This window comes from Zonotrichia albicollis, chromosome 6 (genome assembly GCF_047830755.1).
Source record: "Zonotrichia albicollis isolate bZonAlb1 chromosome 6, bZonAlb1.hap1, whole genome shotgun sequence".
NCBI classification, from domain to species: domain Eukaryota; kingdom Metazoa; phylum Chordata; class Aves; order Passeriformes; family Passerellidae; genus Zonotrichia; species Zonotrichia albicollis.
In genome coordinates, this window is record NC_133824.1 from 24648518 (window position 1) to 24662974 (window position 14457).

Consider the following 14457-nt stretch of genomic DNA (forward strand, 5'->3'; position numbering starts at 1 on the left):
AGTGCTCAGTTGGTTGGAAGGGACACAAATAAATCAGTGTAGAAAAATATTTTTGAGGAAGAAAGTAGCATAATGCATGTGACATGCAGTGATTTGTTGAAACTGTTCACATCACTGTGGAGAGCTGTCTGTCCTTTTGTGAACCACAGAGGTGGTCACGAATGCTAGGGTTTTTTCTGATATCTTCCTTCCAGAGTTAAATATTCCATAGTGTGCTCCTCTTACAAGTAAACATTAGAGCAATTCACCTAAGACATCATTTGACAATATAATTTTCTGGAAGCAGAGCTAGTTTATGAAATTCCAGCCCCACCCCCTGCAGATTGCTCAGTCCACATACCAGGTAATACTGCCACATCAAAGTAATGCTGCAGCTGTTAATGGGACTGCACTGTCAACTGGAATGCTAAAATAACTCTTTAAATGGGGAAGGGATGGAGGGAGAATGACCCACTAAACAAGCACTCTTTTAGAGGTGGGATTTTCTGGGTGGTTTTTTATATCTCCAATATTTCTGTAATCTGATTTTCAACATGTTACTACAAGTAATTGCATAGACACAACTGCAACAACAGTGCAACCCTGTAGGAAAATGGCCCCATAAATGGCCCACAGGAGCAAGGGCAAGGAAAGGCTAGACCCCTAGGCTCTGGCTTTGCCCTGGGAAAATACACATTTGCACTAGAGCGGACATTAAGCAGACATTTATAAAAGCCACTCCTGCTGACTGCTGTGCCTCCTCCCTCACTGTGTGTGATGACAGCTCCCCAAATAGGTTCGCTGAGAGCCACAGGAACGCTGACGCCAGCACAGCCACTGGTGTAAGCAGGAAGGAGCAAGCCAGGGATGGGAAGGGCACACTCAGACTGCACTTGCTGTACATTCCACAGCCAATGAATACCTGTTTTCTCCTTCCCACAGGTAATTTACTACAAACTGGTATTATCAGTTTACCCGAGTGTTGACCAGGATTTTTACTTTTTTTTTAAAAATATTATGTAAGAATAAAAATTTGAAAGAGAGTATAACCAACACAGAAAATTAACATGTAGCTTCAGGTTTAAGGTACAATCCTGAAAATAGAATCTTTCAAGCAATTCCCCCTTCAGCCAACAAGAATCTCCTGGGCTGATTACATCTCCCAAAGATGTGGCTGTAAGAACTTTGGGTTGGGGGAATGCCAACCCAAAGGTTACTCATTTAATTAAAGAGTTCAAATCATATTCAAAGCCATTTATGATTGTATGAAAACTTTGCATTGATTTTTTTTTCATATAATAACTACATCTCTATATGCCTAAGAGCATTAACCTTGCAAACACTTATATTAATCAAAAACTTGAGTTGTCTAATTGAAATCACTAAGTTACACCCGGATAAGGTTAAATGACTATCAATTTTTGAAAAGCCAAACATGTGCATGTAAACAAGAAAAAAAACCTTCCTGTTCCATGTCTTGAGCTGAAAATAACTTCTTGTAACAACTCTTATAATACAATTATTCCTACAGGTAAAATGAAATACTACTTATAAAAATAAAATACTCAATGAATGAAAACAGAGCGAGATTCAGAAACTGTTAAATAATATTACAGTAAATATCTGCAGCATCAAAATGATTTAAAGCCATAATTAACATATGGAGAACTGTCATGTAGAGATCTTTTAATATCAGATACTGATTGTTAAGTTCTCACTTCTAATTGAGAGACTTTTACTGTTGTCATCAGTTGTGGCTGAACTCTGCTTCAACTGCAGATGATCAAAAATTCTGACAAATTAGCCCCAAAATTTCCTTGGCTGGGAATCCAAAATTTGAGATTTCCAAAAGAGAAGCAATTCTGACATTTTGACCTTAAGTCCCCAACAATAAAATTTAAACAAGAATATTTAATCCTTCTACTTCCGGAACTTAGAAAAAAAAAGGAATTCAACCTACAGATTTGTCTGATGGTCCATCCCCAGGTTTTGATTTTGACCTTTCAAATACAGCTTTCAAGGACTCTTTTTCATTTCTCATTTTGCGTTTCAGGGCTTCCAGCTCTGAAGGATCTGCAGTTGTTTCTTTCTTGGGAGGTCGCGTGAATAAGGCTTTAAAGGCATCCAGTGCAGATTCAGCAGGGCTTGATTTTATCTCCTCAGAGGGAAATCGTGGTTCTCTTTTGCTGGAGGCTTTGTTCTCTTGAGCTTCATCACTGTCCTCAGTCTCCCCAGATCCCTCAGCAGAGTCCTCAGTTCTATCTTCATTCTTGGAGACATCTATGTTTAACAAGTGTGAGAGTTGTTCTAGAAAAGTGGGATTTGCTTTAGGTTCAGATGATTTTTTTTTAATGGTCAAACCTGATGCAATATTGGATTTCTTAACAGGCTGTCGTAACTTAAGCAGAGCTAAATCATTCTCCCTTGGTTTAATTTCTGTAACAATTTCCCCATCTTCTGTGGTTAGTCCCTTTTTCCTGACACGTAGTCCACTGAAGAAAGCAGGCAGCTGGAAAGTCTTTTCAGCCAGTGCTGTTTTTTGGAGTGATATATTATCAATGGAAGGTCTTTGTTCTTCATCTGAAAGTTCTTGAGGACATTCTCCTGTAGCAAGCAAATGAGTGAATTGCTCATCCATTAACATTTTGTCTTTTCCATTGGAGTCATACTGTAGAATACCATCCAGCTCTTTTGGGAGCTGGTTAGAGAATGGTGGATGTAATTCAATGTCGTCTGTATCCACAGTGTCATCGCTGTTGCTGTGCCCTACTGATTCTGACTCTTCCTTATTTTGATTGCTGTTGTCCAAGGCCTCAGCAGACAAAGCAGCATTTTTTAGCCCATATTTGCTTGCATTGTTCTCATCGGTGTCTAGGTCCTTATTCTCCGTGTCCGATTCTGTGTCACTTGTTGTATGAACCAAAGTACCTTGTACGAGAATAACATCCTTGTCATCATTGTCAGATTCAGACAAAGAAGGCTGAACAAATCTCAAATGCTCATTTTGGTCAGCTAAGTCGAGCTCCAGGCCTGCCTGCCTGCCAGACATTGGGTCAGCCTGGTCACTGGTACTATCCACGCTGTGCTGATTTTCTGAGTCCTCATTACATCCATTATCATTCCTCTCATGCCAGGTGTTAGCGTGAGTATTTATATTGCTGTGCAAAGGTTGAAATGCTTTAAGCACTGTTTCTTTTGTAGGAGCTGTAGATTCAAGCTTAGTTGTAAGTCCAAACAGTGTTTTCACAGAAAATGTAGTGAGTGGGTTAGAGTCGCTTTCTGCTGTGTTCTTCAGGTCTAAAAGCTGACTACAGTCAGGTTTCCCATTATATTCTTCCATGTTGCGTGAAGTAGAGAATAGGTTCGCTGGCAGCAGTGCTGCTGACTGCTGAGCCAACACTTACTGCGCGCATTCAGGCTGCCGGCGCTGCAACAGGCGGCCCGGCCCGGCCCGGCTCGGCCCGAGCAGGCCGCCGGCCTCCCGCCCTCCTGGCCGGGCCGCCCCGCCGCTCCTTCCGCCGTCGGGGCTCCCGCTCCGCCAAGGGAGCAGCACAACGACCCTCCGTAAAAATCAGTCCTCGGCGGCGTCTGGAGCTTGTTCCCTCGCGCGAGAGGGGTCTGTCCCAGCACTAACCTCGGCAGGAGCCCGGCCGGCGGTCCCCCGGTGCTCCGCGCCCCGACGGGCTGCGCGCCCCCGGCAGCTACAGCAGCCGTCCCGCCGGGCCGAGCGCGCCGCCGCTGCTCCCTACTTCCTTGTCCCGGTGCGCCAGCGCTGGGTGGTTTTCAGCAGAAAATTCCTGACGGATTCCTTTGCATAGTCTTTCCACTAGGATAAAGAACTTCTTTTGTAAATCCATAATCACCAAAAAATGTCAAATGGAAACCCGAGCTAAGGACTCTGAAGCTTCCTGTGCCCCCTCGTGAAGCCCTTGGAGAGCCCCCAGTGCCCGGCTGGGCAGAGCCAACTCGGGCGAGCGCCCTTGAAGCAGAGGAAACTAGGAAAAAAAGAGACTCTCTTCCGATTTGCTGGAGGTTTCATCTGGAATGCAGATTTCAGCCTCCAGGGCCATGAACAAAAACCAACGAGACTGGTTTCATGTTACCACTGTCCTTGCCCTGCACAGCTCCTGCTGAGAGGTGCACGCAGGTACTTATCAGAGGCTGCGGCCGCGCCCAGGGACCGGGAGCGCCGGGCGGCGGGAGAGCGGCCAGCGCCCGGCAGGGCCAAATTAACTGTTTAGGAATCGGACAGCCCTGTCCATCCACGGCACCAGCCTTGGGTGGGTCCGAACCAGAACAATCTCTGCTGACATATTCTGCGATGATTTTCACAGACTTAACCGCTGTATGTGTGAGATTTGTTTAGTTGAAACGAACAAGAACATTTGAAATGTACAAAACTGTCTAACTCAATGTTGACGGAAACTACCAAGGATACTATGTATTTTTTAATCAATAGAGGTGGAGAAGTATATAGAAAATACTCTGAAGCACTGTTGATATTCAGAAAGTCAGTAACATTTGGAGCAGGTTTCCATCAAAAGTCTCCACTTTCGCTACTTTTTTTTATTTACCCAAGTTAAAGGGTAGTTCTGCAGTCATACATTTAGCTGTGATGAGTAATCTTAAGCAAGCAACATGAGGAAAGCTGTCCTTCGCAGGGAAATCAGCTACAGATCACACTGCTGTATGTGATTACCAAAAAACATTTACTAAAAAGCTGAATATTGCAGCCAACAAGCAACAACAAAATATCCCAACACATTTAGCTTTTGGTTTAATGTTTAAAAATGTAGACTTACAAAAAACATTTGTCAACAGCAACAGCAAAAGCCATTGGTATCTCCTGCAGGAACAAGGTTTCCTGAAAATCAGATTGTAATACTAAGGGCTTGGATGAAGACTACAGACACCTTTTCAATTAGAGGGTTGCATGCATACCTATAGACAAAGGGCATTGAAATCATTCCCAGCTTTATCTGTGATTTCACAAGGAGCAATGTCTTCTGCCCTGTTGCCTGGCATTTCCTTAGCAAGCTCTGGACTTGCTTCTCTGCTATGCTTAATCATCAGGTGCCAAGGTCAGAAACAACTGACAGGCTCCCCTGGATTCTAGGCTTAATATCACAAAATGAAGCTCGACGTAAAGAAAGAGACAGAGTCCTTACCACCCCCTATTCCAACCTATTCTTAAAATTCCAGGACTTATAAACAGGTGGAAGGAAGCTACCACAACATTGGTGACTTTCCCCAAGACAAAATTTCTTCAAGGCAAATCTAAAGCAATTCTATATTCCTTCCTTTTTTATGGCAAAATAAATGGGGTAAAGTGACAATACTGGGCCAAAATTTTCTACATTTAAATGCACATCTGTTTCTATGTTCAATTACATGATTAATTGTTCATTGTTCTGATAAATTGTATGGTTATGTCTTGCTTATTTATTTATGTGCCTACTTATTTGGGGTCATAATACTTTTTAATGATTCAGATTATGCCAAAATATTTATTCATCTGTTTATATTAACAATAGCCCATACTTAGAATAAAGCTTCCCTGTAATAAAAAAGGGTCACCAAGCTGTAACAATCCTATGAGTAGATGGTTGATGATTACAGCCACTAAGGTTTTAATGGACTTATAAAAAGTTTTGTTTAAAAGTGGACTTAAAACAGGAATCTCAAACTTTATGTCTAAACAGCATCCCAACAAAATAGAGCAGGATCAAATTAGAAGTGAAAAGAATGGTGCTTTTAGTGTAAAGCTTAGGTAACACAACATATTGAGGTGCTAGAAATCTCAGAGTTGAACAGTGAATAATTAAAATTCCAGAAGCTGAAATCTCACAAACCTGCAGAAAATACTGCTTTATGTGTATCTCTTCTTGTAGTAAACTCTAGGAAGTGTGGAGAAACTTTCAAGCTTTTTGAGCTCCAGGATTAACAAGGAAACTCATCTCCACATATATGCCTGCAGAAATACTCAAAACCTGAAAGTCATTGTGATGAATGAGTCAGCCAGTCTCTGAAATTCACCACACAGTCCATAAACTCCCAGCCTAAAATATGGCTTTTGTAGAGACCTTCCTGCATTTTGATGATCAGCCCAGTGGAGAGCCTTTTGAGGGACTGAATAGCTGACAATGAAATACATATTGGTTACCTACTCAAGAGCGTTTCTGGGTAAAATACCTACATCAGTATGCGGCCTTACAAATTTTGATATTAAAAAGAGGTAATCATTGTGATATAAAATGAGATGGAGTCAGTTTGTTGGTAGAAGTGTTTTAATGCTGGGTGGATCTATCTCATAAGGAAAGTCTCAACAGGCTGTAACACTGCATCTAAAGGAACAACTTCAAAATCTTCAGAAAAAATCAGTTATAATTATGTTACAAGCCTCTTTACTTAATAAAACTGACAACTCTGTGGTGCCTCAGAAAAGCCCTTAAAACCTGTCATAGCAACTTTCAAGGCAGTCGATGCACTAATTATACTAAAGGACAACCATTCCTTACAGTTTAAAGCACATTTAGCAGTCCACACCCTTTTTGACCTACATTTCATCACAGACAGAAGTCACACCCACAACACACTCTAGTTCTGTTCTTGAGGTGTCTAAAAGCTCACCTGGAGTAGGTTTTAAAACTGGCTTTGAAGAAAACACACATTAAGCTAGAATAAGGTAATCTAATTTCTACCACTATCATATGGCAGGGCTCAACACTTCCTGACCCCTTATCTATTCAGATTGCCCTTTCAGATCACTGTAGTAACAAACTAGACAAACATGAACAGGACAGAAGGACATTCTACAAAACAGCAAGATTGCTAAACTGAAAACATTTGTTCTACTGTTTTTTCAAAATTAAGAACCCCAAATCTAGAAAAGTTTGCATAACTTCTTGAAAATAATCATGGAATAAAATATGGACCAATTGCATCAGGCTTCAGAAGAGCCACGAGAAGCAGCAGGCTCTGTTTGTAGCTCAGGTGGCTTGAACTGATCTGAAGCTCAGCTGACACAGCCTGCTCTCTGCCCTGTCCTCAGCCTAGCCTTCACTGTGCAGGTTGATAATGGTCTGAACATTCCCCTGCTCTCCTGCTCTCCTGCTGATTCCCTCATTTTAAACTTAGTATTTTAACCTGTTAAATGCTCTAAAAGAAGAGAGGCAGGGAAGATAGAAGAATAACTATAAGGCCTTGATTTTCATCATTATTCTTGGCCTTGTTGCCTCACTTAGACCATTATGTGAGCAGCTTTCCTGAGTTTTGATGGAATTGGGTATCACAACATAACTGCTTTAAATTTAATAATTAATTTAGATGTAGCAACAGAAACATAGACACGACAATTCTTATCAGAATTCAGCAATACATGATGTTAACATAATGTGTGGACACCAGACACATTTGGTGAAGGTGTCTGTATAAATCCACCTGTATAAATGCAGTGTTTTTTAACATTTTCATCTAAATTCTGATTGAGATATGGACTACTTCAGAGAATTTGAAAAAGCACTGTAATAGCTATACAGTTATAAAATCAGAAAGCACATTAAGAAACTCAGTTTACTATTTTGCAGGACTGTGTACTGTAAACTGTATCAATAAATGGAAGATTAACCTGTAAAACCTATCATATGAAAAAGCAGTGGTAGATCTGAGACAGAAATTCTAGGAAGATGTATTGATGGGTCTGGTTAATATGAGCAGACATACAAGTAAAAAAGACAGGGAACAGAAGATCACTATAAACTGTGTAAGTAAGCTAATGAAGATTTTGTACATTAAGGCACAAAGGCTAGCACTTAGTGTTACAAAGAATGGAGATGAATTTTTAATCCTTTTCCTTTTATAGGTTATTCTCTTTTCATCTTCTTTTCATTTCAACAGGCCTTTTGCTCCCCATCTACAATGTGTAATAGTAGTTTAAAGCTTAAACAAAAAGCTTTATAAAATAAAATCCACATAGTTGCATTAATTTACCATAATTTCTTAAGTAATTACTAACTGTTAATTGCAATTTTAGCTGCATTTTCATGTCTCACTAATGTGCTTTTTATCTGACATGAAATGCTGTATAAAAAATAGGGTGGAGTTTCATTTCTATTTTGTTTCATTACCTTCTACATCTCTTTATCTTCTCCCTGCCTAAGGTTTAAAATCTAATGCAAGATCTTTTTTCATGCTTCTGGTGTAGATTGTAGAGGGTAGAATTCATTCACTCTCCCTCTCATCTAGATTATCTACTGCCTTCCATCTAATATAAACATATTACATTACATCTTTTCAATAATGTAATGGACAAGCTGGAGAAGTGGGCCAATGGGGATATTATGGGGATAAACACGAGCAAGTGCAAGGTGCTGCACCTGGCGCAGGGCAATCCCTGTTATCAACACAGGCTGGGGATGGACTGACCTGCTGAGAAGGACTTGGGGGTGCTGCTGGCTGAGAGGCTGCACATGAGGCGCCATGGGCACTGCCAGCCCAGAGAGCCAAACGTGCCCTGGGCTGCATCCAGAGCAGCGTGGGCAGCAGGGCCAGGGAGGGGATTCTGCCCCTCTGCTCTGCTCAGAGCCCGCTGCAGGGCTGCATCCAGCTGTTTTGGTAGAAGGAAAGGGAACAGAATGTAGAAGGAAGGACATGGAGCTGTTGGAGAAACTCCAGATGAGGGCCAGGAAGATGATCAGAGGGCTGGAGCACCTCTCCAGTGACAACAGGCTGAGAGAGTTGGGGTTGTTCAGCCTGGAGAAGATAATGGTTTGAGGAGACATTACAGCACCTTTCAGTACCTGAAGGGAGCTACAAGAAAGCTGGAGAGAGACTTTTACAAGGGCCTAGGGCCTAGGTATTGCTAGGACAAGGGATAATGACTTCAAACTGAAAGAGAGTAGGTTTAGATTAGATATTAGGAAGAAATTCTTTGCTTGTGATGGTGGTGAGGCACTGGAACAGGCTTCCTAGAGAAGATCTGGATGCTCCATCCCTGGAAGTGTTCAAGGTGAAGTTGGATGGGGCCCTGTGCAACCTGCTCTAATGACAGGTGTCCCTGCCCATGGCAGGCGAGTTGTAATTAGATGATTTAGAATGTCTGTTCCAACCTGAACCCTTCTATGACTCTATAACTCCATAAGCAAACACTATTGTACCTATAGATGCACATACACAATTATATCATACCTTGATGTTAGGGTGCTCCTAATCCAGAGCAAGCAGAGTTTTTCAATAAATAGCTTTTTCATATTGTTATTATTATGAATATATTGCATTTGAAAACAATAGTGCCAAACTTTTGATCAGTCAGGCTAAAGGTTTTCTTCTAAAAGCAGAAAAGGGCCATAGATAACATGACAGGGTGTAGTGCAACTGAGAATAAATAAATTGGTCCATTTTAGATGCTGTTTCCTGGGAACAAGATCTTAGCTTCAGAATTGCTCTCCAGACACTGGCTGTTTTTTTACCACAATTGTCTTGCTGTCCAGTCTGATGAGTGCACAGGGAAGACAATATCTGGGTGCAGCGTCCCACCCTGAAGAGGAAGGGAACACCCAAGGGTTGTTGTCACCAGAGCAACCCATGTGGCCTGGTTTTGGCCACTATCTTTCTTACAGGCTACTTCTAGCAGGGCTGCAGTCCAAAGAGATTCTGTTGGCAGCAACTGCTGCAGCAGCCTTCTCACTATTGTTCTTTTGGCAACTCCTCCTTCAATCCCATGAACTCATCTTGAAGAAGAAAAATAATCTTGGAGATACAAGGGCTATGTAATTCAACTCAGAATTCTGTCCTGAAAGAGAGTCACAGGTAGTGAGCTGCAGGATAAAGTGTCTTAGTGGGTCCCTAACAGTCCATCTGCCCATGTTGAGGACCCTTTATAAAATAGAAATTAAGACTTTTGTTCTGAGTATTTAAAAAATAATGGAAAAATATTCTTCCTTTTCAACTACAAGAAACTGAAATTATTAATTTTTTATAGTGCAATTATTTAGATTTCTAGACATAAAATATTTCTTTAAAAATAGTAAGAAAGGTGGAAACAAACTTTACTAATCTCAGATATTTCTTATTTTACTCAAAATGTTGTTCTAAAATGGCCTTCATTTGTAACTCCTCCTGCTCTATACAAGGACTTTTTAATGCAGTCAGAGAAACCTCAAGGACTATATACTTCTTGTTGTAGCATATATTTCTAGCAGTCATAACAGCTATGTCACTGTTCCTCTCAGTTCTGTTGTTTTCATCTCAGCAATTTATTACAAGGACAAACCTGTACCTTCCCACTGATACAAGACTATTCTAAATAATTATTTTAAGAAAAGAAATTTAGGACAAAAAATCAATTTTATAACAAGCTCAAAAGAATACCAATGGTGATTGTAAGCATTAAAAAGCTTTCTAAATGTACTTCTAAGTCAATTCTTGTATTTCCACCAATAGATGTCACTCTTGCACAAATTTTTCTTAGTGTTTCTTTGCACAAAATGTATTATGTAATCTAGTCTTTAAAGCAACTTCTTCCAACCATTCAATCCTTCCTATGCTTCTTTCTTCTTCTTCTATATTCTGTTCCCTTTCCTTCGGCCAAAACATGTCTCTGTAGGCTGCTTACTGCTCACCCTGGCAGCCTGTAAGGATTTCCAGCTACATTAAGCTGGCCTGACCTTATGATGAACTCAAGTTGCCCTCTGAAGCTTCATTGTTTCATACCCCAGGAAGTTGAGAAACTTTTCCTGTCAAGATCATGGCCAGTCTGGCTCCAGTGCCAGTTCAGCTTCTCCAAAGCTCTGGGAAGCAGCAGCCTGGCTCCCAGTGCTGCACACATGCACGTGAGCACACACACATGCACCTGTGCACAGGCGCACACACAGAGTTTGCTCCTGCAATGCATCTCCAGGAACCAACTAATTTAAACTAAACACCCATCAAGATTTTAGAAATGGTACATCATGTATCTTAATCAATTTATATAATTTCAAACATTTTCCATGTGAATTGCTCTCAGCTGCACAGACATATGGCCTCACAGACCATCTGGAACACTGTATCCCCTCCAAAACTTTGCAGTTTATCAGATATTTTGGAACATGCTTTTAGACTGACCTGAAATAAATGCATACCAAAAATGTAACTGTATATAATAAATGCTTGTTGAAATCCAGTATAGCATGAATACAGTCCTACTCACATTCAGTTCCAGGCTCAGATGCAACACACTTCTGTTGATCTTCTCACTTGAATGAGGAAATGAGTTTGGTTGCCCCAGTCTGCAATCCAGAACCCAAGTATCTTCATCTCTGCTTGCCACATCCAAACTAGTCAGCCGCTCAGTGAAGTCATCCTTTAAAGCAGACTCTGCTGGGAGGCCCAAATGAAATTACATTAAATTAAATAATTCTATGCATCTGCACATAATCCCTGCATACAGAAAGTTCTGTATCTTTTTGAAACTCTGGTACACACTACCAACACGTACAAATCCTCCTGTTTGTTTGAAGCACAACAGAATGGTATAATGGGGGTACCAACTTTGTTTTGACTCAGAAAAAATCTTTTTGTCCTTAAATTTTTTAGGTCGGACCTAGCATTAAAAAAAAAAAAGGGCTATTTGTCTTTCCCCCTTATACAGACACAGACTGTGTTTAAGATGCTTGAGTTTTGACCTCTGCCAAGGCACTCTTACTGGTCATCCTAATGTGCTCATTAGATACACATATTTCAGAGATGGGTGTGAAGCATAAAACCACACTAAGGAAGCTCCATAAACTGATTTGATGAGCTTTCAGATATTGGCTGAACACAGCTTTAGTGGGGACGGTGCCAATTCCCTTAGTCCCTTACACCAAGTACACAAAAAGCAGGGTCTTCCAATCAGAAGTGATACTTAAGATTTATCTTTCTCCAGTAAGCTTAAAACATAGTGTCAGACTGGTTTTGGGATGGTTTAGGTACAAACAGCCAGATTTAATGGGAGAGGTAAGAACAAAACCTGTCAGCCATGGGTGTGCTCCTGTATTTCGTGCTGTGCAACCACTCAGCACTGTCCCTCCTGTTCACAGCATTGCCAGTTTATTAGACCCCCTCAAAAATGTCTGTTTCTGCATGGTAGCCTCAACTTTAGCAAGGAGAAAACCAATGAATTCCATGAAGTTAATGTGTTCTCTGAAGTGTAATATCTGACATGAGATGCATAAAACCACTTTTTACATTCTATAGGATATATACATATATCCTCTTATATATATATACTCTTTCATGTACACAGACACGTCCATCTTGGAACATTTTACTGGAAACTTCAGATATTAGCAGAATTCCTGGCTGCTTCATATCATGGCTTAGCATTATAAAAGCAGCCCTGGCAGACTTTAAGGCCAGATTTGATGGAGCTCTGACAACCTGGTGAAAGATATCCCTGTCCAGACATGGGTGTTGGAACTTGATGATCTTTATGGTCCTGTTCAATCCAGGCCCTTCTCTGATTCTAATAATGGCACTTACAATTTTGCAATTTTTAAAAGTTTTATTTTCTTTTTTCCTAACTTTAAAAGACATTTTAAAAAGAGGCACTAGGATCAGAATCTGTATGCTTGCTGAAATATAGGATGATATTCAAACTTTCTGATAGCTTACAGTTCCAAATAATTTAGGTGCCACCGTGTATCAATAAGCATAGTAAAGTATAGTACTTGATAAAATGGCCAATAATCCAAAGTATAAGTGAATATACACATCTTTCATCTTATTCAGATGAAATCTCAGAGTGAGATCCTATCAAAATACAGCATTTCTGCAGAGAGTATCACACATAGCTTTATACATTTTGAAATTATGCACTGCATATATTAAACTGTAGCAAGATATTCAAACAGAAGACAGCACATTTTAAGACATTCTCAGGTCCAGATGTTGTATCTTTTAGATCAGGGATCTAATGAGAAAATTGCTTTATGACTTTCTGAGTCATTGGTTTTCTGTCTATTTTAAAACTCTTGATAAAATATTTCATTGTTGGCCCTCATGCCATTATGTAACTGTTGTGGTTTAGCCTCAGTCAGCAACCAAATACCATGCAGCAACCATGTATCCAAAACATAGCCCTGTACCAGCCACTGTGAAGAAAATTAAGTTTGCCCCAAGTAAAACGTACTCATTAAGTCATTTTGATATTTAGAAAGCTTTAAGATCAGGAATACAAATATTATTCTTTTAATATTGAACACAAATATTGCGTTTATATAATAAGCAGAATAAAATGTATTGGTTGAATTTTGACCTCATTTTTGTTGCACCAAACAATTAGTCCAGTTACCTCTAGCCAACCCCCTTTACATGATTATGACATGGAAAATACACAGGAAGTTCCTGGTGAGTGGAGAGGAGAAAGTAAAAATCACCATTTTTAAGGTAATTGGACATTATTTGTATCATGTTAACAAACCTAACAAACAAAACGAATACCTCCCTCAGCTGCAGAGATTCACTTTTTGTCCAAATGTAATTTTATGCACCATTATATTAATTTATGGTATTTTTTGCTGTTGGCAGACTCCTCCCAAGTCTGTTACCAAGCCTCTGTTCTCCACCCTCTATGTAATTATTACTTAATGTTCTGTTCTCTATGCATTTATGCTGGTAGCTGATGATTGCTTTGCTCCCTGATCCAGTCCTCACCTGCACACGCCATTAGCATACAACCACTTCCATGGTCAGGGACCCATCAACCCAGCAGACAGAGGAATATGAAAGGAGAACTTTAACCATCCCTCCAAGTATTCTATTTTAAGCAAATTCTTAAATGTTTGGCCATATTTTGCACTGAAGTTCACCATTCTGTCAGCTCTGACAGATGGATTTTACTCCTACTTACATTTATCCAGGAAACTTTTTCTTTTTAAAACTATCAACTACTGTAATCTGATTGTGAATTTAAAAAATATCATATATACTTTATTAATGCATTTGCAAACACATGTATATATCATTGAATTATAGGCTTAATTTAGGCCATCATAAAACGCATGTTTACCCTTTAGCCAACCTAAATGACTTGACATCATTTTTTTTCCTGCTGAAAAAAATAAGGCTTTCAAGAAAGTTCGATTGCTATTCAAACTGTTTAAAGTTTATACCACTTAGGAGTGCCTCCTGTGTGCACTGTATGTACAAAGACTGCCCAAATACAGATTTGCTGCCATCTATTGTCCCAAGAGAATGGAAGACAGAGCAATGTAAATAAGGAAAGACTGAATATTTAATGCTTTTTTGGCAATTTTTACTATGCAGACTTTGTGAGTGTAAGGAAACAACTTTTTTATGTTGTCACAGGTAAGACAGATGAGGCACTCAAAGTTGAGGGGTACAGACAGGGTCTCATCATGAGACATGACTGACAATAAATGGTACATACAGGATTTCCTAAGCCGTCTAGTCCTATACTGAACATATATAAGGTAATTGCATCTGACTTTTTTTTGT

General features: G+C 40.0%; 1 protein-coding gene across 6 annotated transcripts in view; it reads right to left on the minus strand.

Moving 5' to 3' along the window:
* FMN1 (formin 1) overlaps window positions 1-14457 on the minus strand; it is a 168468-nt gene that overhangs the window by 119280 nt on the left and 34731 nt on the right. For 3 of the 6 annotated variants that reach the window (XM_026793155.2, XM_014267824.3, XM_026793146.2), the window contains exon 3: window positions 11168-11337. In XM_026793155.2, coding sequence (XP_026648956.1) covers window positions 11168-11337 — 170 coding nt within the window. Of the gene's footprint in view, window positions 1-1939; window positions 4144-11167; window positions 11338-14457 lie in introns of those variants that run through there. The other 3 variants (XM_014267834.3, XM_026793161.2, XM_005479895.4) reach the window with 3 other exon arrangements.